The 25,579-nt window shown below is 44.2% G+C and overlaps 1 protein-coding gene across 2 annotated transcripts in view; it reads left to right on the forward strand.

Annotated features, from left to right (window-relative positions):
* The window catches only part of LOC147103197 (grainyhead-like protein 3 homolog), a 101,455-nt gene that overhangs the window by 62,981 nt on the left and 12,895 nt on the right, over positions 1 to 25,579 (forward strand). Inside the window, exons 9-12 of one of the 2 annotated variants that reach the window (XM_085962597.1) lie at positions 9,403 to 9,561; positions 13,549 to 13,627; positions 17,782 to 17,924; positions 19,218 to 19,255. In XM_085962597.1, coding sequence (XP_085818723.1) covers positions 9,403 to 9,561; positions 13,549 to 13,627; positions 17,782 to 17,924; positions 19,218 to 19,255 — 419 coding nt within the window. The remainder of the gene's footprint in view (positions 1 to 9,402; positions 9,562 to 13,548; positions 13,628 to 17,781; positions 17,925 to 19,217; positions 19,256 to 25,579) is intronic. The other variant, XM_085962598.1, reaches the window with a different exon arrangement.

A 25,579-nucleotide genomic window follows, 5' to 3' on the forward strand; every position in this document is an offset into this window, starting at 1 on the left:
CATCACATAATAATACAAAATTATGACTATACTACACGTCCCCACATCAGTTGGTCACCTTGCTTGACTTAAATTATTTCGAATTACCCTCCTGCATTCTAATCTTTGGAGTCTGGTGAAGTCCTGCCCCAGGAGCCATCTGTTTAAAAACCTGACTCTCAGTGTGTGTTTCTGTCTCTATTATCTCAGAGGGGAAAATCTATAGCTGACCTCCCTGTTGTGTGTTCAGGACCAGGGAATTCCTAACACAATGAGGGTGAGGTATTCATTGATTACTGTGACAGGGTAATAAATTGCTTATTGTTTTCTATCTTTGGGGAAACAACTTCAATGCTTAGCTCACAAGCATTTTAAATAACTTTACCATGACAAAGGATTAAAGGCCTAGAAATTCGATAAGGCCTGAAAATGGGCGGTGGCACCACGGGGCGAGATTTGCTCATGCCCATTTAGAAAGCGCAGGCAGCAGGTTATTTTTGGTGCTGCCTGCTGATTTGAATGATTTTAGCGCACAGCCCAGTGACGAATGTGCTGCTTCAGGCTGTGCGCTCAGCAGGAGGCCCAGTGTCGCGTCGCTGGAGCGAGGCTGCATTCTCTTAAAGCAAGTCTGTCATTTTTGAAAGCCGTTATGAGCCCTTAAATGTGAACTGCCTTCTGAAAACCAATTAAAAATCATTCAAAAATAGGCAGTCTCTAGCCCTTAAAGCGCAACTGCCTTCTGACAAAAAACATTAACAATCATTCCCAACTAGGCAGCCTTCAGCTCTTAAAGCTGAACTGCCTTCTGCATGTAAAAAATGGTAAAAGTGCTTCAGCACTAACACAAATGGTTCAACAGGCCAGGGAAAGGGCACCCAAGTTCTCACATGCAGTACTCGAGCTTTGTGCAGGAGGTCAACATTGGAAGAGAGGTCCTCTACCCACGGGGGGCTAGGAGGCCCTCCAGAAAGAAGGATGTGGGACCAGAACATCGAGGCAGTCACTGCCAGCAATGTTGCCCCTAGGACTTGGCTCCAGTACTCAAAGAAGTCTCATCACCTCAGACAAATGGTCAAGGTCAATGAATGCATCTTCATAAACCATCTCCTACCAACTGCACCACTAGCCTCATGCACTGCTCAATGCATGAACACTACCCCCCCCCCCCCATCACTCACCTACCAACAATCTCTACCAAACATGAGGCACACCTCACATTTCTAGCTTCACCTCACCTCCTTGGAGGAGAGGGTGCTGGCCATTCTTGGCAGGGCATGGCTGAGCCCTTGGCCAACGGTGGGGCTGAAAGACTATAAGATGCCGGTATCCTCATACATTATTCTCCTTCTCACATCCCACTTCTCTCTCATCTCACAATCTCTTCTAATGTACAAGCAGAACATGGTGTAAGTATGGACCTCTTGCTTTCCCACCCTCCCCTCACCACACTCCTACACTTGTGCCTTCCTCATTTCAGACACCCAAGAAATCCAGCCTGCTCAGCCAGTGGTTGACCAAGAAGAGAGAGATGAGAGTGAGGAAGAAGAAGAAGAAACATTGTCATTCGATTTGACACTCCCAGCCACCAGCTCCTCGAGGTCGTCCTGCGAGGCCAAATGTAGTGCCCCCTGCTGAAAGTCAGCAGCCTTCCACCAGCCATGCTGCAGTCACTGGGGTAGCACTGCGTAACATCACTAAGATAGGCAAAGTCACATGCAAGACAGTTACTAAGAGAATGCACATGGGTGATTAGTTGATTTTTTGATGTAATATTGAATGCATATAACTCAGTTCTGTCGAAAGGTCATCGACCTGAAACGTGAACTCTGTTTCTCTCTTCACAGATGCTGCCTGACCTGCTGAGTATCTCCAGCATTTTCTGTTTTTATTTCAGATTTCTAGCATCTGCGGTATTTTCTTTTTGTATTAGCAGTTAAGTGGGAGTTAAGATACAGATCAGCCATGATCTATTTGAATGGCAGAACAGGCTCGAGGGGCTGAATGGCCTACTCGTGTTCCTGTGTTCCTTTGTAAGTTCCTTTGTGTGTTTCCAAAACACCACTTGATTTAGGTGAGTAAAGTGAGTTCAAGAGGGACTACAAAAGCAAGTGTTAAGACACCTGAGCCATTTTGTCTGCACCTGTCCTATTCTGGACCTATTTATAGACCCCTTCTCATGTACCTGGATACATTTTCGTCACCTCTACTTTACAAGAGACCCTGTCACAGAGTTGCACCATCTGCTGTAGGATACCCCATCTCCTGCAGACAATGTCTGGAACAGGGATGGCTCTTCCTGTAGCATTGCAACTAACCAAAGCATGAAGCTTTCATGCTACTGGATTTTTTCAAGCCAATCCAGGGAACATCTGCCACATAAAAGGGTCGGCAGTACACACGTGTATCAAGATAGTATCAAATGCTACATTTGCAAGAGCAACACCTTCATCACTTTCCCTGTGGAAAGGAGACATCCGCTAGATAGGATGCACAACTTTCACTAGGTGAGAGAGTACCCAGAGCTAGCATGTATTTGGGCTATCGTCATATCAAGCCCATAACCTATGTGAACAGAAAAGGTGCGCTCAATTAATTTTCAGACGACGTCTGACCACAGAAACATGATTATGAAGATCAGTGGCCGTTGTCCAGAAAACAGTCACACTGCCTTCATTGGGCAGCAGTCCAGTATGCCCACTTTATTTGTAGGAGATGAAACACAAACGCAACAGCTCTTAGGAGACCAGGACTGGCCTTGGTTACTGACTACACTAAGAAACTAGGCTACTGACTACACTAAGAACCCCCCAAACAGCAGAGGAGTACCTCGGCCTGGATGCCTGAGCATCTGTTTATTTGTTACTTGGCTGCGACTCCCCATCTTCAAGGAAAGTGTACCATCCAGTTTTGGCACGATGAAAGATTGTGAGCAAAATGTGGCGTGACCTGCCCTCTGTCCTGTGAGACTCAGCATGGGCCAGCTCAAACTCACCTTTGCAAAATTGGCATTTATTTCCACTGAGCTATGGATCGCTGCAATAAACATTATTTTTTATCCCTGCTCTAAATATTGTGACTTTTTTGCTGATATTTTATGAAATTTATAAATTAGTTTGATTACATTTGATTGACGTTATAATAGCATTGCTTCGCTGAAGGTCATTGCTTAAAGGATTTCTATTCAAACCTTGTACAGTGATTAGCAGGACATGTTCTAAGGTAATAGTGCTGCGTTAAAGCTACACTCACACTAAATATCTGTGTAGTAGCCATAGGCTGGCGTGATATCTGAAAGTAAAGTTACTTTAAGAGGTGGGGATGCGGGCATCATTCCATTAAAAACACTTTAGGTATGTAACATTCCCGAGGGCATTTGCTCAATAATGTACACCTTGAACAGGTACCTGAAATGTTATGGACTTTTCTCCCTAAAGGCTGTAGGGTGTGGAATCACAAACCATATTCAAGCTAATTACAGACGAGGACAGACGAGGGAAAAGAAAAAGTGTTGTATTCCCCCCTCTGTTGTTCCTCATTCTCTCCGACACCTGTTCTTTGCAGCGCTAGTACTTTGGAATTATATTCCGAAATGCTTCTTGGCAATATTGAGATGGCTTCCTGCCATGCAAGCAACTTTTAGTGCTCACTTGTTATGTTCATGTTCCTCCATGTCAAACAGAACAAGGAAATAAAGTAGAAAAAAATCCAGTTGTGACAAATGATTTAAAACTCCTCTGACAGCACAGCCTATAGATATGTTTGAAACGAAACTCCTTCAGGGTCTGATTGTAATCATTGTGCAGCTGGCTCGATTTGGTCTTTTGAAGGAAACTTGAGTAAGACAGAGAGAAAAACCAATAAGATCGCATCACTGGAACAGGATTGAATTGTGATCTGTGCTAAAAGTAACGTACAGTTCAATCAGTTTTGTTTCACCCTGGATAGGTATTTTTTAAAAAGAAGCTATTTTCAAATTTGTGATGTAGGCTTCAAATGATGCTGTGATTTTAGCTCATGAACACTTCCTGCTTGTGCACTAATATCACTTGGCATAATTCCGAGGCTCTACGTATAAGCCAGATGCTAATTAGAATTGAGCTGCAGGGCTGGACTGTCATTCTTTATGATGACTCTGTTATTTTCCTTTTGTTTTGCAATTAATAGAAATTTTAGGTAACATTTTATTTCAGGGGTCGTGAGCAATTATTTAATGAGGATTGACTTACACTGTGACTTTACATAGTGGAATCACAGTAATAACTTTTATTAATTTTATTTGAAAAACATTTTACTTTTTCAATCTTTTGCCACCAATTTTTTTGTGCTCGTCCTTAGGTACAGGTCCATGGGTGCCCATTACTTACTTGGACCTCATCAAAATGGTCTTTCTTCATGTGTGAGCCTAGGGGAAAAATTCAATTGTTTGCGCCTCCCATTAGCGCCTTAAAAGGGTGCTAATGGGGCGCAAAGCAACTAGCGTCCAGGCGCGGCGATGTTTGCACCGCTCGCGAAATTAACTAGACATTTTGCAGTGGCACTAAAAACTACCGCCACGATCTCCTGCGCCGGCAGATCATGACGTCAGTCGAGTGCGCAACACCCCGGTAGCGCCCCGGACCGGATATTGAGTGGCGCCCCCTGCCTTACCGCCTGCCGCTAGCAATGACAGGTTGAGGGGAGCATTTTGCAGTCAGGAAGGGACTGGGGGAGCGCTATTTAAAGTCGGCCACTTCCTGCCTTTTTTTGTTGGTGACATTTTTGCACCACGCATTCTGAAAGAGAGAGAGAGAGACTTCTGGAGAGATTCAACACTGTGTGAAGGAGTTTTGCATACTGAGCAGCACTTTGCAGGTTCATTTTGATATGCCCTTCCTTGTATCTATTTAGAAGAGACTATGGGGGCTGCACTCTGAGCTCTTTCCCTGGGTCTCTCCATTGTTCTTTCCAGCAGATTTGATGTACAGGTCTCTCCAGGCTGAGATTCAAGGCTGCAATGAGCAGGATGTGGATGGAGTGCAAAATCAACCCTCCCCTTTAAGATAAAAACAAAAAAATGTTGGAGAAACTCAGCAGGTCAAGCAGCATCTGTGAAGAGAGAAACAGAGTTAACGTTTCAGGTTGATGACCTTTCGTCAGACCTCCCCTTTAAGAACTGGCCGGCGCCAGTGTGTCTGTGTTCCATTGCTGACTGACATCACATGAGCTTCGCCAGCGCTCTGAGGTAGCGCCTCGCTCCTCGGCCTTCGCGCCTTAAGACAGGTGTGAAGCGTCTGATTTAGCGTTCCAATCACCTCCAGGGCGATAAAAGTTAAGTTTGCCGTCGGAGGCAATAATTAGCACCAGGCGCTAAACTTTGTGCAAGGCCGCTAATGGCGCCCCAAATGGGGCGATACTGAATTTTTCCCCCCTAGTGTCTTAACTAGTTGAATCACTGGGTTGCTCTTTTTAAGCCCCATCAGATAATTGGAGATTATAGTTCTTTACTCTCAGACATTCTCCGGACATTTTACTGCATCAAAGGTGCTATAGAAATGCAAGTTGTTACTATAACTATATAAGTTGCCACTGGCTAATGGCTGAACAAGTTTATCAAGTGAATAGCTGAGCCATACAAACCAACAAGGTCCTAAATTCAATCCTCAGTTTGTGCAGTTAGCTCATCTCAGCCAAGAGGGCGGCAGGAGTGCTATCCATTGCATCAGTGCCCCTGAATTAGGGAGGGAATTCCCACTTAGAATCGCTATCCAGTAACATCCTGCTGGAAGTGTGCATGTGTAGATGTTGGATGAGACTTGCCTGTGATATTCTCCTCTTGTTCCCCAATCCCATGTGAGTAAGTAGGCTGTCAACGCACACTGTCAAGACTTGCACATGATTGATGGCCACAGTGCCAGCTGTGGCTCAATGGGCAGCACTCTCACCTCTGAGTCAGAAGGTTGTGGGTTCAAATCCCACTCCAGGGACTTAAGTACATAAAACTAGGTTGACACTCCAGTGCAGTGCTGAGGCAGTGCTGTACTGCTGGAGGTGCCGTCTTGCAGATGACCCGTTAAACCAAGGCCCCGTCTGCTCTCTCAGGGGGACGTAAAAGATCCCACGGCACTATTTCGAAGAAGAGCAGGGGAGTTATCCCCACTGTCCTGGCCAATATTTATCCTTCAACTAACATAACAAAAACAGATTAACTGGCCATTAGCACATTGCTGTTTGTGGGAGCTTGCTGTGTGCAAATTGGCTGCCGGGTTGCCCACATTACAACAGTGACTCCACTTCAAAAGTACTTCATTGGCTGTAAAGCGCTTTGAGACGTCCGGCGGTCATGAAAGGCGCTACATAAATGCAAGTATTTCTTTTCTTTTTGGGCAAGGTATCAGAGGGTGCCCTGTGCCTGTGGAACCAGAGATCCCAGCAAAGCAATACCTTCAGGGGAGAAAACTGGCAAGAAACGGATGTTAGAAAGCCTCTGTAAATTACATTCTTAAATCCGAATGTGCAGGTGTTTCTCCAATTTAATCCAATGTCGAGTAGTGCCTGTGCCTTCACAATCCTGTTATAGTTTATTATTTACTCTTTTCTTACCTTGCCTCAATCTTTGAACTCAACTCATTTTCAGCCATTTTTCATGTAAACAGTGGAAGAAAATACTTTGTGTGTATATATGACTATAAAATAATCAATGCGCATTATGACATAGCCATTCAACAACAACTTACATTTATATAGCGTCTTTAATTAATCCAAAAAAATTTGACACCGAGCCACATAAGGAGATAGATGTTAGGACAGGTGACCAAAAGCTTGGTCAAAGAGGTAGGTTTTAAGGAGCGACAAAGGAGGAGAGAGAGGTCGAGACGGAGAGGTTTACAGAGGGAATTCCAGAGCTTAGGGCCTAGGCAGCTGAAGGCACCGCCACCACTGGCAGAGCGATTAAAATCGGGAATGCGTACGAGGCCAGAATTGGAGGGGCACAGAGATCTCGGAGGGTTGTGGGGCTGGAGGAGGTTACAGAGCTAGGGAGGGGCGAGGCCAGGGAGGGATTTGAAAACAAGGATGAGAATTTTAAAATCAAAGCATTGCCGGACTGGGAGCCAATGTGGGTCAGCGAGCACAGGGGTGATGGGTGAACGGGACTTGGTGCGAGTTAGGACACGGGTCAGCGAGCACGGGGTGATGGGTGAACGGGACTTGGTGCGAGTTAGGACACGGGTCAGCGAGCACAGGGGTGATGGGTGAACGGGACTTGGTGCGAGTTAGGACACGGGGTGATGGGTGAACGGGACTTGGTGCGAGTTAGGACACGGGGTGATGGGTGAACGGGACTTGGTGCGAGTTAGGACACGGGTCAGCGAGCACAGGGGTGATGGGTGAACGGGACTTGGTGCGAGTTAGGACACGGGGTGATGGGTGAACGGGACTTGGTGCGAGTTAGGACACGGGGTGATGGGTGAACGGGACTTGGTGCGAGTTAGGACACGGGGTGATGGGTGAACGGGACTTGGTGCGAGTTAGGACACGGGGTGATGGGTGAACGGGACTCGGTGCGAGTTAGGACACGGGCAGCAGCAGAATTTTGGATGAGCTCAAGTTTATAGAGGGTGGAAGATGAGAGGCCGGCCAGGATTATTGGTCAGTAGATATTGGTCCAAAACCTGACTCAGTACCTTGCAACTCTCCAAATAACCTCTCACTACATATTATTTTCTGCTAAAACATTATCCAGTTACTATATCTGGATGATATGTCATGAATTGAATATATACAGCAAACTAAATGGAAGCAGGATGAAACATAAACAACTGTTCTGCTGTCATATATCATCTCCTACTGGCTGGTTAATACTGGCAGAGAGGCCTGGAAACAGCATCTTGTGTCGTCCTCTGGTTGTGGAATGTTGTGTGGCATGGGAGAGGGGCCTAAGGCACCAGCCGAGTTTAACTTTCAAAGAAACAGCAAAAGATTCCCATGCAGATTCATTGTTTACTTCGCAATAAAGCTGCTGCTCCTGATTTTGTCATGAGGTTGTTATATGCATGGCATTTGAAACATAATCTTAAAGGGTAACATTTTCCTGCTAAAATGATTTATGTGTGATATTACTGGTAAACAAGTGTTCAGTGAACACTGTCAGAAACAAAGTTTCCTTTATGTAAAAGTTTTTTTTTAAATTAAGATATTCGCACAAAGACCGCTGATGCTGATTTAAGGTAACTCTGAGGTTTCCAGGTGGCTCTGAAACAGAGTTCATACAACCAGCTAATTTTGATTGCTTCAACCCAGTAGCTCTTTCCCCTTCCCAACCATAATGATGTTCATTTGAATGGTGCAGTCAGAAACAATGTCGAATGAAATGAATGACTGGCTGTTTGCCATATGACCCTGAAAGGAGTATTGCACCTACTTGACTTTTTTATTTCAATGACGCCACACGTGATTGATTTTATTACAGCTCAGACCTTATTATTCGCGAAGGTAAAGCAACAGATGCTCAGTGCACTTTATATAAGAGACTTGAGCACAAAAATCTAGGCTGACACTCCAGTGCAGTACTGAGGGAGGGCTGCACTGTCAGAGGTGCCGTCTTGCGGATGGGACATTAACCGGGGCGCCGCCTGCTCTCTCAGGTGGACGTAAAAGATCCTATAGCACTATTTCGAAGAAGAGCAGGGGAGTTATCCCTGGTATCCTGGTCAATATTTATTCCTCAACCAACACCATTAAAACAGATTATCTAGTCATTATCTCATTGCTGTTTGTGGGAGCTTGCTGTGCGCAAATTGGCTGCTGCGTTTCCTACATTACAACAGTGACTACACTCCAAAAGTACTTCATTGGCTGTAAAGCGCTTTGGGACATCTTGAGGTCATGAAAGGCGCTATATAAATGCAAGTCTTTATTTCTTTAACATATACTTTAAATGCTTCAGTTGAGTTCGTCTGATCAAGGTTTGAGGATTCTGTTGTATTCTCACAACCACTCAACTTGTAGCATCAGTCATGGACGTCAATTAAAAAAACCCAAATAGAATGATAAACCCTGGGAAAAAAAATCACACAGTGCCGAAATCATCCCAGGACAACTCTTGAAATCACACCCCTCTTGGCATGTTATTTGTAGAAATATGACGGTTGTAGCCAAGATGGAGTTTTAAGAACTATCACCAAGGCCACCAAATAATACTATATCACTCTAAGTACCAGTAATTATCCATAGGATCCATCTATAAGAAAGAGTTTATTTGAAAGAATATTTCTAATGAAGTATGAGGCTTTGAATGTGTCCCCTGCTCCCTAGGGATAGTTCTACTCTGTAGTCCTCTAACAATTCAGTCCAAAAGTTCCTGCCTCACTTAGATGGGATGCTTTTTAAAAAGCAGTGTTGAACAATGTGCAAAAAATAATACTTATTTTTGTTTCTCTCCAATAGGTTTACATTGGAATTAACTGCCTGAGCACAGACTTCTCCTCACAGAAGGGAGTCAAAGGTCTTCCCTTGAATCTCCAGATAGACACCTACGACTGTGAAGCCAAATCAGACAAGCCTATTCACCGGGCTGTCTGTCAGATTAAAATATTTGTGGACAAGGTACAGTTTTATCTGAGTACTCTGTGATTGTGGTGTCTTAAAAGCTGCTGTGCTTTTGTATCCCGAGAATATTGATATTTAATATTATAACTAGCAAAGATCAGGAAATATAGAAAAGAGAAGTGTAGAAAAATAAAAAGTAGAAAAAATAGAAAAAAAAAATAAGAGTTTCAGATATTACTAAAAGAAAAGCAGAAACTGAAATGATAAATTTGGCTGGTTGTACAAATCTGCTCACAATTCAGTCTTGATTGGTATAAAATTGTCAGCCTTACTCAGCGATGCTATAAGGATTGTGTAGAAAACAGAAATATCGCATTTATACAGTAGAAAGTATTCTTCTGAGGTTGGAGGTTAAAGCAAATTCTTGGAAGAATAGCGAAAGCTTTATTATGAAGCTGACCATAATATAATGTACATTAAAAGATATTTGTTCATAGAAAATGGTCCATTAATTATTCCAAAGCCTACATCCTAGTATTGTGAGCATTCTAGTTATGTTCTGATCCCAAACTGGGTTTGGTAAAGAACTGATGTGCTTTATACTTCATTTTAGTGTGATAGTGAACTGTAGAATATATCTGCAGTAAAATTTGTTCAATGTTGTGGTTTATCATGGGCAAGTGCCATAAATTATACCCTTGTACTGCAAAGTGTTAACATTTTGGGAGAACATGTATCCTAAGCTCTCCCTTTTTCTGAAACCCCTATTGATGACAGTGGATAAAGATTTTTTTTCTTTTTGTGAAAAAGATACAGCTATGATAAAAAAAAGACAATACTTTTACTGCAATGAAAACAATCTCAGTGATAGGAAATAACAACAGAAAATGCTGGAAAAACTCAGCAAGTCAGGCAACATCCGTGGAGACTCAGTGATAGGAATATGTGTTGCACAATTAAAATGCCAAATCTTGCAAAATAGTTTTTTGAACGGTTTGGGTGAGTGCAGTCGAGGAATGCTCTCTGAGTTGTGCACATATTGAGTGATTGAGTTATCTCAACTCTTTGTGCCTTGATTACTGCATTGAAACTGATGACACGATAAGCAGAAAGTGGTGGAAAAGACCTGTAGGTTTCTCTTCAGTTCATGTCATGAGTTACCTGTGGGCAAGTTCCAAATAAAAACATGATATTCTGATTGGCTTTCAAAGTATGTTTCTAGGTACTGTGCTTTGCGGCCCATAGCTAGAAGATAAACAATGTAGGCAATGTATAAGACAGCTAACCTATTCATGAAAACTTTGCATTTATAATAGTGAGTGAAACACCTGCTTTCCCAGTGGGTGAACCTCACCCATTTCTTCATGCATATGATGGATGCACACTGTATTGTGAATGGAGAATTATGAAAGGCTGAGTTTTCAAAGTTACCAAGACGTCTGTAGCTATAGTAGCAAACAGGACATAACAGAAGGATCTTTGATTAGGGTAAGGTGTATGCGGATTGGCTGACCGGTGCATTATTAGCTGCTTGACTGTGGTATTGCATTCATTGGATGACAGGTGAATGCAATGGAAAGGCTTGTAGTTATTAGTAGTACTTACTTAGCAATCTGGTCGTGGTAGGAAAATGCCAGCTGGTTGACCGTAATGACTGCAGAGCATTGTGGAAAAATTGTACTGGCTGACTAGTCATTGTAAGAGAAACCTCTAGGGTATTATAGAGGTCTCTGGTTTAAGTTGATTTTTCTTTTCCATTATGAATAATGGTAGGAAAGGAAGAGAGATAGGATCTCCTTTAAAATCTGAGCCAGGATTAGTGAAAGATACGTAATGAATACCTGAGGCGTCAACCACTACAAAATAACTGATAAAGCTGAAATGGAATGTCACTATGAAAGAGAGCATGGAGTTTAAGTAACACCCGAAGTATAGAAACAACTTGTTTTGTTTATCTAATGATATGGTATGTGGTCCCATATCCCACCCTTATATTTTCATAAGCCATGTAAATGCATGGTTTGGAAACTAACAATGATCTGATGGTTTGTCTCCTGGCCAGGCATCCTGCATAGACAGGTAGACAGTAGATAGATTCAATTAGATTAAACAGCTCGTAGCACCAGGCTACTTTTCCAGTGTTTTAGTCGGATTAAAGTAATAGATTAGCAACGGCCTGAAATCAAAGGAGGTTTTGGACTGTTACAAAAAGTGTATACAGTGGTGTTCCCCAGGGGTCAGAATGAGGACCACTGCTCTTTTTGATATATATTAATGACCTGGACTTGAGTATACAGGGTATAATTTCAAAGTTTGCTGATGATACAAAACTCGCAAATGTAGTAAACAATGAGGCGGATAGTAACAGACTTCAGGAGGACATTGACAGAAAATTGGCAGACACATGGCAGGTGAAATTTAACACAGAGAAGTGTGAAGTGATGCATTTTAGTAGGAAGAGTGAGGAGAGGTAATATGAACTAAATGGTACAATTGTAAAAAGGGTGCAGGAACAGAGAGACCTGGGGGTGTACGTACACTAGTCTTTGAATGTGGTAGGACAAGCTGAGATGGCTGTTAAAAAAGCATATGGGATCCTTGGCTTTATTAATAGAGGAATTGAGTGCAAAAAACAAGGAAGTTATGCTAAAACTTTATAAAACACTGGTTAGGCCTCAGCTGGAGTATTGTGTTGAATTCTGGGCACCACTCTTTAAGTAGGATGTCAAGGCCTTGTAGAGGGTGCAGAAGAGATTCACTGGAATGGTTCCAGGGATGAGGGACTTCAGTTATGTAGAGAGACTGGGGAAGCTGGGGATGTTCCCCTGAGAGCAGAGAAGGTTAAGAGGAGATTTGGCAGAGGTGTTCAAAATCATGAATGGTTTTGATAGAGTAAATAGTGGCAGAAAGGTCGGTAACCAGAGGACACTGATTTAAGGTGATTGGCAAAAGAACCAGAGGCGACATGAGGAAACATTTTTTTACACAGCAAGTTGTTGTGACCTGGAATGCACTGCCTGAAAGTGTGGTGGAAGCAGATTCAATAGTAATATTCAAAAGAGATTTGGATAAGGAGATGTGCCTTTCCACCATCTACAAGGCACAAGTAAGGAGTGTGATGGAATACTCTCCACTTGCCTGAATAAGTGCAGCTCCAAAAACACTCCAGAAGCTTGACACCATCCAGGACAAAGCAGCCCATTTGATTGGCACCCCATCCACCACCTTAAACATTCACTCCCCCCACCACTGGCGTACCATGTCTGCAGTGTGTACCCTCTACAAGATGCACTGCAGCAACTCGCCAAGGCTTCTTCGGCAGCACCTCCCAAACCCGTGACCTCTAGAAGGACAAGGGCAGCAGGCGCATGGGAACACCACCACCTCCAAGTTCCCCTTCAAGTCACACACCAATCTGACTTAGAAGTATATCGCCGATAGGAGATGTGCCTTTCCACCATCTACAAGGCACAAGTAAGGAGTGTGATGGAATACTCTCCTTCATCGTCGCTAAGTCAAAATCCTGGAACTCCCTCCCTAACAGCACTGTGGGAGTACCTTCACCACACGGACTGCAGCGGTTCAAGAAGGCAGCTCACCACCACCTTCTCAAGGGCAATTAGGGATGGGCAATAAATGCTGGCCTTGCCAGCGACGCCCACATCCCATAAACAAATTAAAAATAATACTTGAAGTGTAAAAGAATTACAGGGCTATGGGGAAAGAGCAGGGGAGTGGGACTAATTGGATAGCTCTACCAAAGAGCTGGCACAGGCACTTTGGGCTGAATGGCCTCCTTCTGTGTTGTATCATGCTATGATTCTATGATTGGGAATTTGATCTACAAACAGGAAATACTGTACACCCTTTGAGAATGATGAAGTCAGAACTGGTGTTTAGTTTCTTAATTAATTACAACAGGATTGTATAATCACTATTTGTTGAATTTTATACTAGGGAAAGATCCGTCTTCTGTTAACTAATTCACCTACAATTCACATTCTGGATAGTCATTCCACATTCTTCTTATATCCTTCATTCCAGGGTGCTGAGCGAAAAATGAGAGATGAAGAGCGCAAACAATCTAAAAGAAAAAGCAAGTTCCCAGATTCCACCACAGACAGTGAGTAAAATAATGTTTGGGATAGCATGCCAGGTGGAATAAAATGAATAAAAATCCTAATGGCACTAAACACGTCCAGATTTTATTTCCATCACTTTTATGTTTTCATAAATTATATTTTGGAAAAACATAAATCTGAACACTATGAACACGAAGGCAAAGTAAAGAATGTACAAAATATACATCCGGTCCAAAATAGAAAATTTTGAACTTAAAGAACTCAAAAGAAAAAATTGAATTCTCTGTGAAATATTGGAAGGAAAATTAATATTTTTAAAACAATAGGATCCTCATTCAGAAATGATAACAGAAAATGCTGGAAATACACAGCAAGTAAGTCATCATCTGTAAAGAGAAAAGAGAGATTATAATATTTTGGATGTGTTCCCTTCATCAGATTTATGGCTGTGAGATAAACAGATATTTTAACAAGGTCGAGAAATGGAGAGAAAAAGAGGAGGAGAGAGGGAAGAACTAACAGAAACGCAAATTACACAGAGGGAGTTGGGGGGCTAAATTCGGTTGATTTGCGCCTCCTGTTAGCGCCCTAAGAGGCGTAAGTCAACTAGCGCCTGGGCGCGGCGCCGCTAACGCCTCCCGCGAAATTCAGTGGGAGGTTAGTGGCGGCGCTAACCGTTAGCGTCATGCAGTGCTGCACCGCCGGCGATGACATCATCGCCGTGCGCAGCGCCCCGCTCACGCCCCGGCTATAATATTGGGTGGCGCCCCCCGACTTTGTCCGCCGGGGTCAGGGGTGCCTACCTGCGGCCGGGGCGGCGCTAGTTAAAGGGGAGTTGGCGGGCGGCCACTTTTGTTGCTGGCCACCTGCCAGCATTTGCCCCTGTTGCTGTCCCCGGCCCCCGTGAAGCCCCCCCGCGGGGTGCCGGCTGGCGGCTGCTCTCCGTGAGCCTGGCACTCCTCTTGAACGTGGCGCTGTGGCACGTAGCGCTGTGATATTGGCTTGTAGTGCCCCAAGAGGGACATGGGGCGCTTCCAGTAGCACCCCTCCTCCCTCTCGGGGCGCTACCTGGGAAGTCGGCCGTGGGGGCGCTAACTTTTTCGGGACGTTAAAATTAGCGCCCCGGTATTAAAAAATCTGCAAACTGCTAAGTTTGCTCTGATGACTCCACTTTTCACACCAGAGCTTCTGAAATCTCCCCTTTTTCCCTCAGGCGAGCGCCCCTCCCACCACCACCACCCCACAGTAGTGCACAGGATCTTTGACATTGTCCATTCCATTTCCTGAATATCTGCTCTTACCTCTCCCCCTCCTCCCGCAAAACCAACAGGGTCCCTCTTGTCCTCACTTTCCATTCCACCAACCTCTTCAATGATCAGCATCTTCAGCCATTTCCATTACTTACAGAATGATCCCACAACTAAGCATATTTTCCTTAGCCCTCTCTGTCTTTCAAAGGGACTGGTTCCCATGCAATACTCTTGTCAATTCTTTCACCATCCCCACTTCCAGCTGTCCTTCTCCTGGTGCCTTCACATGCAACTACTGGAGATACAACACCTGTCCATGTCCTCCTCCCACACCATTATCCAACGCCTCAAACACTAATTCCATGTGAGACAGCAATTCACAAGTACTTTCTCTAATCTAATACACCACATTGGTTGCTTACTGCATGGTCTCCTCCAAGTTGGGAAACCCAAATGCAGATCATGTGACTGCTTCACTGAACATCTCTGTTCCATCTATAAGTGTTACCCTGACCTGCCTATGGCTCTCCACCTTAGCGCTCTTTCCCATCCCCACTCTGACCTCTACATTTTAGTCTCCGACGTGGTTTCAGGGAAGCTCAATGTAAACTTCAAAAACCGTAACCTAGGGGGCGATTTTGTTAATGGGGGCGCGTTGGAGGCGGGACTGCTGCTTGGCAGGTCGATGTCCCGCCTCCATCGATTTGTGGGCAACCCACGCTATTTTCCCTTGACTGACCTTGTTAAGCCTGCCCAGTGGGCTTAGCAGGCCAATTAAGGGAAAGCCGGTTGCAGAGAACGTCAACGTATGACGATTCATCTGTCAAAAAATTTTGACAGATGAATTATCATCATTTGACAGCTCTGTGAAGCTGTCAAACAGTGACATTCTCTGTAGTTTGATGAGGTCTTGAATTCAAGACCTCATCAAACCTCTTTCTTTTACAGAAATGAGATGGTTGTTGCATTGGAGAATGCAATGGCCATTTCTCATCTGCAACACGGTGGTCCGAGACTCTCCGCATACAAACCGACTGAAGCCTGCAGGAAGAAACAAAGGTAAGTACACTTTTACTAACACTTTGCACTTTCCTCAGATACTCACCTCTCCACTCTTGCACCCATCACTTATCTTCACACCACACTTTTGCACCCCCCTGACCCCCACAGACCCAGTACTCGCCTCGCTGACCTGGCGGGTTTTGAAGCCTTTGGGAAGCCCGCACTTGTGAGGGCAAAAAGGGGATAATCCTATTTTCTGCCTGTTAACAGGCAGTTAATAGGCTTTAATCCCTTCCTGCCTCCAAGGAGACGGGACCCGCCATGGGACGGCTACCCGCCTCCTGGGAAGATGGCATGGAGGCGGGCTGTGCACCCACCCCCAAATTCTGCCATTTTCCCGGCAGTCCCACCTCCATACCCAGGGCTGGCAAAATTGCCCCCCTTATCTTTCTGTTAGGCACATTGTAGCCCTCTTGTCTTAACATTGATGTTCATAACTTCAGACCTTAGCTACACTCTACATTCTCTTCACAGCAGTTACTGCTCGTGATGTAGAAAGGGTCTATCAATGTTTGGGAGGAGGGGAGGTGGGCTGGTATTTGGATAGGCGACTCTGGCAGAGCATAGTGTTGGCAGGGGTCTGGGGCCTTGGTGTGCACTTGTTCTTTATCTCTTCTTGTCATATTAGATATACATTTTACTTCTCTTTTTTGCTATAATTTCAATTCTGCTGCACCCACATTTAAAAAAAATTTCTTCTTTAATGTTTATTTATTTCACAAATGTTTATTCGACATGTGCCTCCTTTGTCTTTTCAACCCCTTCCCTCATATTTGCACATTCCTTTGCCCTTTCTATATGTCTGTATTATCTCACTGATGATCTTTAGATCACTTATTTTCTGCTGAGCAGTTTGCAGGTCTTTTAACTCATTAACTACCTTTCTGCGATTGATGTATCTTAGTTTTTCCTCCTACCTCCCACCCTTTTTTCTTTACCTTCTTACAACTTTACTAAAATTACTGTTTATCTTTTAACCTTCAGTCTGATGAAGAGTACACATCCAAAATGTCATAACCTGTCTTTTCTCATTATAGATGTTGACTGACCTGATCTATTTTTGCAGCATTTTCTGTTTTCATTTCGGATTTCTAGCATATGCAGTTTTCCCTATTTATTTTACTGTAGGATTCTCACTCAGAGTGGCCACAAGGGCATTGGTGTTGAAACCAAAATTCACATTTTTGGCTATTTCCTCTGAGGTTAAGGCATCTTAGGGAAGAACTGTTCTGGTTGACATTGCAATCACAGTCAGACAGGACGGGCTAGATTGGGAAGTTGAAAGAAATAGACTCAATGCCCCCGATATTCACTCCTGCTCCTCCTGGCCCACAAGGACTGGTGGAAAATGCACTTACTTTATGGAGCCAGCAGCTCCCGCCTCCCTTTCACTGCTGGGTTTTCCGACCCCTGGGAAACCCTTGTAGCAGCAGTGAATTTTAAATCACTGTGCAATTGGGAGCCCAGTGTAAATATGCTAATGAAATGTCCCATCTCTCCACGGTGGGACACTCGGATGCCACGAAACCTGCTGCCATAAAAGCTGCAACGGGCATGTGCGCAGGGGGTTGGGGTCGCATTTTGGGCATTTGACTGTTTAACCGCCCCCCTCCCCCCGCAATCCTCTCCCGCCCGTCATGGGGGGGATTAACAGCGAGGCCAATGTGCTGGATCTTTTCTTAGTTCTTAATTTCTGTTGGAGTGATTAAAGACTGCTAAGTTACATTATCTGTGGTGGGTGGGGATTTGATCCTGAAGTGTGCAGGGACTTCAACCTATTGCTTCGAAGATATGAACGAAGCCTTTTCCTATCTGCATGCACTATCAATCTGCAAAAGCTGAACTCCTAATGCCTGATCTTATGTCTTGTCCTTTATATTTAGCAGCTGCCGAAAGCAAGAGGTTTCCACAGCCAGACCACAAAGGAAATGACATCACATATTTTAAGACAGTGACAGATGTGATTTCTTCTCCTCTTCTATTCACCCCAGAAATCCATTTTCTTTATTCACAACGAACTGCATTGGTATGTAAATGTGCTGATCAGTGCAGCATGTGTAATACTGTAGAATGATGATGGCTTCTGTTTATTTTATGGGGCTCCAATTGTAATTTTTCCTCCTTCCTAATTTTTCCTGCCTTTGCTCCTGCTTGTGTTGAGTTAAGTCCCATGGGCAGCAGCAGCCCTCCAGTACCTTGAAGTAGCTGTTCTTCATTAGAGAGTGCCTGTGAGCTAATTTAACATGGAAGGCATCAAAACCAGGCCTTGTCCTGTTCTCGCTGATGACTTTCCAGTAGAGTTCACTGCATTACTTCCTACCCTGAGGGGCCAACTTTCATGCCCTTACTGCTGCCTCAATACAGGTTAGCTAATGCAGCGTAGATCTGGGAACCAAGCCTACCAGCTTGGTCAATATGGCTCAGTTCCAGGCCCCCGTCTTCACTCTCAGGTGGACGTAAAAGATCCCACGGCACTATTTCGAAGAAGAGCAGGGGAGTAATCCCCAGTGTCCTGGGCCAATATTTATCCCTCAATCAACATCTAAAACAGATCATCTGGTCATTGTCACATTGCTGTTTGTGGTGCGCAAATTGGCTTCCGCGCTTCCTACATTACAACAGTGACTACACTTCAAAAAAAAGTACTCCACTAGCTGTGAAGCACTTTGGGACGTCTGGTGGTTGTGAAAGGCGCTATATAAATGCAAGTGTTTTTTTCTTATTTTTATGTTGTGTATTTAGTCAGAGCCATCAGGCCACATGTAAATTTTATTTTGAGGACTGTTTTGTACTGTGAATGGGGTCTGAACTCAAATACTTTTACATACAACCTCCAACAATTATCAGAGATTTAAAAAAAAATCATCCCTCTCTCCCAGAGGTCAGAATAAAATCTCCTTGTTGAAAAACTAGAAGCACAGCTCTTTGCCAGAGAGTGTCACTGTGCCACAGCATTGCTTGAAGCGAATCAATCACCTGCTGAGCTCCACTCTCAGGCCCACAAACACAGTGTTCTAAGCACTGCACTAGCTCAGTACAGTTGCTTCTTCAGAGCAGAATCCTTGTTTGCCACAGCATGGCGTTAAACAGGAATACTAGCAGTTAACATTAACAGAGCTCTGTAGCAACATTTTCAGTAGCTAAGAAAAGCTTTAAATACATAACATGGCCAAGTTCAGTGCTCCCAAATTTCAGTCTGTGACTCACAAAGATGCTTTTCAATAGCCTCTTTCAGTTTTAGCAGCAACTGCTAGTTGAAAAAAAGTGCCCTGGATAATACTTGAAAATTGTGTGAAAATCTTGCTTTGTTTGTTTTCAGGTGCACTCGATGGGTTGTGAGGTCACACGTCCCGAGAGGTAAGGAATCCTTTCTGTTTATTCTAGGTTACTAATGTGTAGTGCCTTGGGATATTTTTCAATGTTAAAGGTGCTATGTATGTATGCATGTTGTTGATGATGAGATAGCTCGCTTTAATGTTCCATGCAGTCAAGCTGTTCACTTCAGAGAACTCATAGATGTGCCTCCATGCAGTAATTTGAGAAAGATATAAGGGAAATTTCAAATGGTTTTGCGCACTGACACCGACTCCTACAGGGGATGCTGGAATTTAGCGTTACAACATTCCTGCATTACAACAGTGACTGCACTTCAAAAAGTATTTAATTGGCTGTAAAGCGCTTGACATCCTGAGGTCGTGAAAGGCGCCGATGTGCAAAGAAATTCATCTCACTATGTGCAAGCATGGAAAAGTTTAAACATCAATAATTTAGCATGTAAGAAACAGTCACAAAATACAAACATTAAAAAAATGAGGTACTACACTGCAATATATAAATCAGTGCAAATTGTGGAAAATTTGATATTTTAGTGTTTATTAATTACTGAAGCATAATATATATTTTATGAAGTCAGGTGAATGACCTGAGTGCCTAACCAAAGGAGCAATTAATCCTCCAAATCTTAGCACAAACTTTCATCCTGGAATTCCATCATCACAAGTTAATTCACAACGACAAATTGTTATTTATTTCTTCTGTGAGAAACTGTGATATCACTGAACTGGACAGTTAAAGTAATGTTCATTGAAACAGAACAGTGGGGCAACTGTGAAAAATACAAGACATAGAAACATAGAAGATAGGAGCAGGAGTAGGCCATTTGGCCCCTCGAGCCTGTTCTGCCATTTAATGAGATCATGGCTGATCATCCAAATTCAGTACCCTGTCCCTGCTTTCTCCCCATATCCCTTGATCCCTTTAGCCTTAAGAAATGTATCTAACTCCTTCTTGAATATATTTAATGAATTGGCCTCAACTGCCTTCTGTGGTAGAGAATGCCACAGGTTCACCACTCTCTGGGTGAAGAAATTCCTCCTCATCTCAGTCCTAAATGACTTACCCCTTATCCTTAGCCTGTGACCCCTGGTTCTGGACTCTCCCGCCAGCGGGAACATCCTTCCTGCATCTAGTCTGTCTAGTCCTGTTAGAATTTTATAAGTTTCAATGAGATCCCCTCACATTCCTCTAAACTCTAGCGAATATAAGCCTAATCGACCCAATCTCTCTTCATACGTCATTCCTGCCATCCCAGGTATCAGTCTGGTGAATCTTCGCTGCACTCCCTCCATGGAAAGAACATCCTTCCTCAGATAAGGCGACCAAAACTGCACACAATACTCAAGGTGTGGTCTCACCAAGGCCCTGTACAACTGCAGCCAGACATCCTTGCTCCTGTACTCGAATCCTCTCGCTATGAAGGTCCAACATACCATTTGCCTTCGTAACCGCCTGCTGCACCTGTATGCTTACCTTCAGCGACTGGTGCACCAGGACACCCAGTTGCATTTCCCTTTTTCCCAATCTATTGCCGTTCAGATAATAATCTGCCTTCTTGTTTTTGCCACCAAAGTGGATAACCTCGCATTTATCCACATTATACTGCATCTGTCATACATCTGCCCAATCACCCAACCTGTCCAAATCATACTGGAGTTTCTCTGCATCCTCCTCACAGCACACACGCCCACCCAGCTTTGTGTCATCTGCAAACTTGGAGATATTACATCTAGTTCCCTCGTCTAAATCATTAATATATATATTGTGAATAGCTGGGGTCCTAGCACCGATCTCTGCGGTACCCCACTAGTCACTGCCTGCCACTCGGAAAAAGACCCGTTTATTCCAACTCTTTACTACCTGTCTGCCAACCAGTTTTCTATCCAAGTCAGTACCTTACCACCAATCCCAAGTGCTTTAACTTTACACGCTAATCTCTTATGCAGGACCTTAACGAAAGCCTTCTGAAAGTCCAAATACACCACATCCACTGGTTCTCCCTTATATATTCTACCAGTCACATCCTCAAAAAATTCCAGTAGATTAGTCCAGCATGATTTACCTTTTGTAAATCCCATGTTGACTTTGTCCGATCCTGTTGCTGTTTTCCAAGTGCTCTGCTATTACATCTTTTATAATGGACTCTAGCATTTTCCCCACTACCGATGTCAGGCTTACCGGTCTATAATTCCCTGTTTTCTCTCTACCACCTTTTTAAAATAGTGGGGTTACATTAGCTACCCTCCAATCCATGGGTACTGTTCCAGCGTCTACAGAATTTTGGAAGATGACCAGCAATGCATCTACTATTTCTAGGGCCACTTCCTTAAGTACCCTAGGATGTAGATTATCAGGCCCTGGGGATTTATTGGCCTTCAATCCCGTCAATTTCCCTAACACTATTTCCCTATAACTACTGATTTCATTCAGTTCCTCCCTCTCATTAGACCCTATGTTCCCTGACATCTCTGGGAGGTTATTTGTGTCCTCCTTTGTGAAGACAGAACCAAAGTATGTATTTAATTGGTCTGCCATTTCTTTGTCCCCCATTATAAATTCCCCTGATTCTGACTGCAAGGGACCTACACTTGACTTCACCAATCTTTTTCTTTTCACATATCTATAGAAGCTTTTACAGTCAGTTTTTATGTTCCCTGCAAGCTTACTCTCAAACTCTATTTTCCCCCTCTTAATTAATCACTTTGTCCTCCTTTGCTGAATCCTAAACTGCTCCCAATCCTCAGGTTTGCTGCTTTTTCTGGCCAATTTATATGTCCTCTCCTTGGATCTTATGCTATCCCTAATTTCCCTTGTTAGCCATGGTTGAGTCACCTTTTTTGTTTTATTTTTATGCCAAACAGGGATGAACAAATTCTGTAGTTCATCCATACGATCTTTAAATGTTTGCCATTGCCTATCCACCGTCAACCCTTTAAGTAACATTCCCCAATCCATCCTAGCAAACTCGCACCTCATACCATCGTAGTTTCCATTATTTAAATTCAGGACCCTAGTCTCTGAGTCACTACTTCACTCTCCATCTTAATGAAGAATTCTATCATATTATGATCACTCCTTCCCAAGGGGCCTCGCACACGATTGCTAATTAATCCTTTCTCATTACATAATACCCAGTCTAATATGGCCTGATCCCTAGTTGGTTCCTCGACATATTGGTCCAGGAAACCATCCTGTATAAACTCTAGGAATTCCTCCTTCATGGTATTATTACTAATTTGATTAGCCCAATCTACATGTAGATTAAAGTCACCCATGATATCTGCTGTGCCCTTATTGCACGCATCTCTAATTTCCCATTTAATGCCATCCCCAACCTCAGCATTACTGTTTGGGGGTTTGTATACAACTCCCACTAACATTTTCTGCCCCTTGGTATTGCTCAGTTCTACCCATACAGATTCCACATCATCAGAGCTAATATCCTTCCTTATTATTGTGTTAATCTCCTCTTTAACCAGCAATGCTACCCCACCTCCTTTTCCTTTTTGTCTGTCCTTCCTGAATATTGAATAACCCTGGATGTTGAATTCCCAGCCTTGGTCACCCTGGAGCCATGTCTCCGTAATCCCAATTATATCATATCCGTTTACATCTATTTGCGCAGCTAATTCATCCACCTTATTATGAATGCTCCTAGCATTAAGACACAAAGCCTTCAGGCTTGTTTTTTTAACACTCTTAGTCCTTTTAGAATTATTATTTACTGTGGCCCTGATTGATTTACACCCTTGATTTCTCTGCCTTCCACTTTTGCTTTTCTCCTTCCTGTCTTTTGCTTCTATCCTTGCTTCCCTTTCCTCTGTCTTCCTGCACAGGCTCCCAGCCCCCTGCCATTTTAGTTTAAACCCTCCCCAACAGCACTAGCAAACACTCCCCCTAGGACATCGGTCCTTGTCCTGCCCAGGTGCAAACCATCCAGTTTGTACTGGTCCCACCTCCCCCAGAACCGGTTCCAATGTCCCAAGAATTTGAATCCCTCCCCCTTGCACCATTCCTCTAGCCACGTATTCATTCTATTTCTACTCTGATTAGCACGTGGCACTGGTAGCAATCCTGAGATTACTACCTTTGAGGTCCTATTTTTTAATTTACCTCCTAACTCCCTATATTCAGCTTTTAGGACCTCATCCCATTTTTTACCTATATCGTTGGTACCTATATGCACCACGACAACTGACTGTTCACCCTCCCCCTCCAGAATGCCCTGCAGCCGCTCCGAGACATCCTTGACCCTTGCACCAGGGAGGCAACATACCATCCTGGAGCCTTGTTTGCGGCCGCAGAAACGCCTATCTATTGCCCTTGCAATAGAATCCCCTATCACTATAGCTCTCCCACTCTTTTTCCTCCTGTCCTGTGCAGCAGAACCACCCATGGTGCTAGGAAGTTGGCTGCTGCTGCCTTCCCCTGATAAGCCATCTGCCCCAACAATATCCAAAGCGGTATATCTGTTTGAGAGGGGGATGGCCACAGGGGACCCCTGCACTACCTGCCTGCGCCTACTACTCTGCCTGGCAGTCACCCATTCCTTTCCTGCCTGTGCAGCCTTTACCTGCATTGTGACCAACACCCTAAATGTGCTATCCACGATGCCCTCAGAATCGTGAATGCTCCAGTATGTATCCATTTGCAGCTCCAGCGCCACAATGTGGTCTTCCAGTAGCTGCAGCTGGATACACTTCCTGCACACATGGTCGTCAGGGACACAGAAAGTGTCCCTGATTTCCCACATAATGCAGGAGGAGCATGCCACAGGGCTGAGCTGTGCTGCCATGACTTCCCCTTTAATTAATTCAAATTAAATTAAATCAAATCAATACCACAAATTACACTACAATTAAATGATATACTCAAGGGCCCTTGTTTACTAGCACTCCCCGCTACACAACAGAGACCTTAGAAACTATAAACCACAAAAATTAAGACCTTCTAAACTTTATAAACTATTAACCTTAACTGTCAAACTATATAGTATAAATACTCACCTGGCCGTACTCACCCAATCAGCTGCTTCCTCTTGCCCATGTCACTTTTTGAATCATGACGTGGCTCTGGAATGCCGCCGCTGGTCTGCGAGATTGATAAGCCTCTGAAAAAAGCCCGCGAAAGTGAGTTTAAATACTCACTGTAACGCCGCTCTCCTGCTGCTCCCAACACCGGCCTCTGAAAAAAGCCCGCAAAAGACTGCCTACATTTAGGAATTATTTTACTTTTAAAGCAATTGGGGAAAAAAAGTCATAGGTGTGAATTATAAGAGGTTGAGGGAATATAATGCGACCTGTTTTAAACATCAAGAGCTGAAACTAAAGGTTAGCTTAGAACTTTTTAACCCACATTCAGGTGAGGTTTATTATATACAATACTGCTTTGATTTTATTTTAAATTTAAAAAATCAGTAAGCACAGTTTCTGTTTCAGCGAAGCTGTACATGCTGAATGTGTTCCACAGTCTTGTTCGGTCACAGGCAAGACTGTAGATTACATGATTTACAGAAAAATATTAGGGGTAAAAATTGGGTTGCTTTGCATCACCCGTTAGCACCTTAAGAGGGCACTAACGGGGCGCAAAGCAACTAGCGCCTGGGCGCGGCGCTGCCCACGCCTCCCGTGAAATTCAGTGGGAGGTTAGCGGCGGTGCTAACCAGATCTTTGGGAGCGCCCCCTGACTTATCGTCGGACGCTAAGTCTGACGGGATCAGGGGGGCCTACCTGCGGCCAGGGAGGGGCTATTTAAAGGCGAGGTGCGGGGCGGCCATTTTTGTTGCTGGCCGCCTGCCAGCACCTGCCTGCGCTCTCATCCTTGGCCTCCTGAACGGCAAACCCCCCCACCCCCGCGGAGTGCCGGCTGTGCGCCAAGAGAGCACCTCTCTTGAGCGTCGGGCTCTTTTGCCGGTACTCCCGATCCCCGGGGGCCCAGCTGGGCCCCGGTTCGTGCTTCGCAAGGCCCCTCCCCTTTAGGAAGGGGAGGAAGGCCTGCAATACCACGGCACATTGCGCCGCGATATTGACTCGCAGCGCCCCAAGAGGGATGCGGGGCGCTTCCAGTAGCGCCCCGCTGTCCTCTTGGGGCGCAACCACTCAATTTCCGGTGCGGTGGTGCTAATCTCTCCGGGGCGCTAAAAGTAGCGCCCCGACGAAGTTAGCACCCCAAATGGGGAGCGGCTCAATTTTTAGCCCTTAGACTTTGTGGTTTAAGTAAAAGATTAGAGCACCGCTTGATGGAAAGAAGCCTCTTACAAAGAATCCATTTACACTGTCAGTATGAAGCAATTTCAGCTTTGTACAGATGCAAAACCAGCAGTCCAAATCTGGGATCAGAACCTGA

The sequence above is a fragment of the Somniosus microcephalus genome, chromosome 20 (genome assembly GCF_052327205.1).
Source record: "Somniosus microcephalus isolate GS21.2 chromosome 20, FLI_Smic_1.0, whole genome shotgun sequence".
NCBI classification, from domain to species: Eukaryota; Metazoa; Chordata; class Chondrichthyes; order Squaliformes; family Somniosidae; genus Somniosus; species Somniosus microcephalus.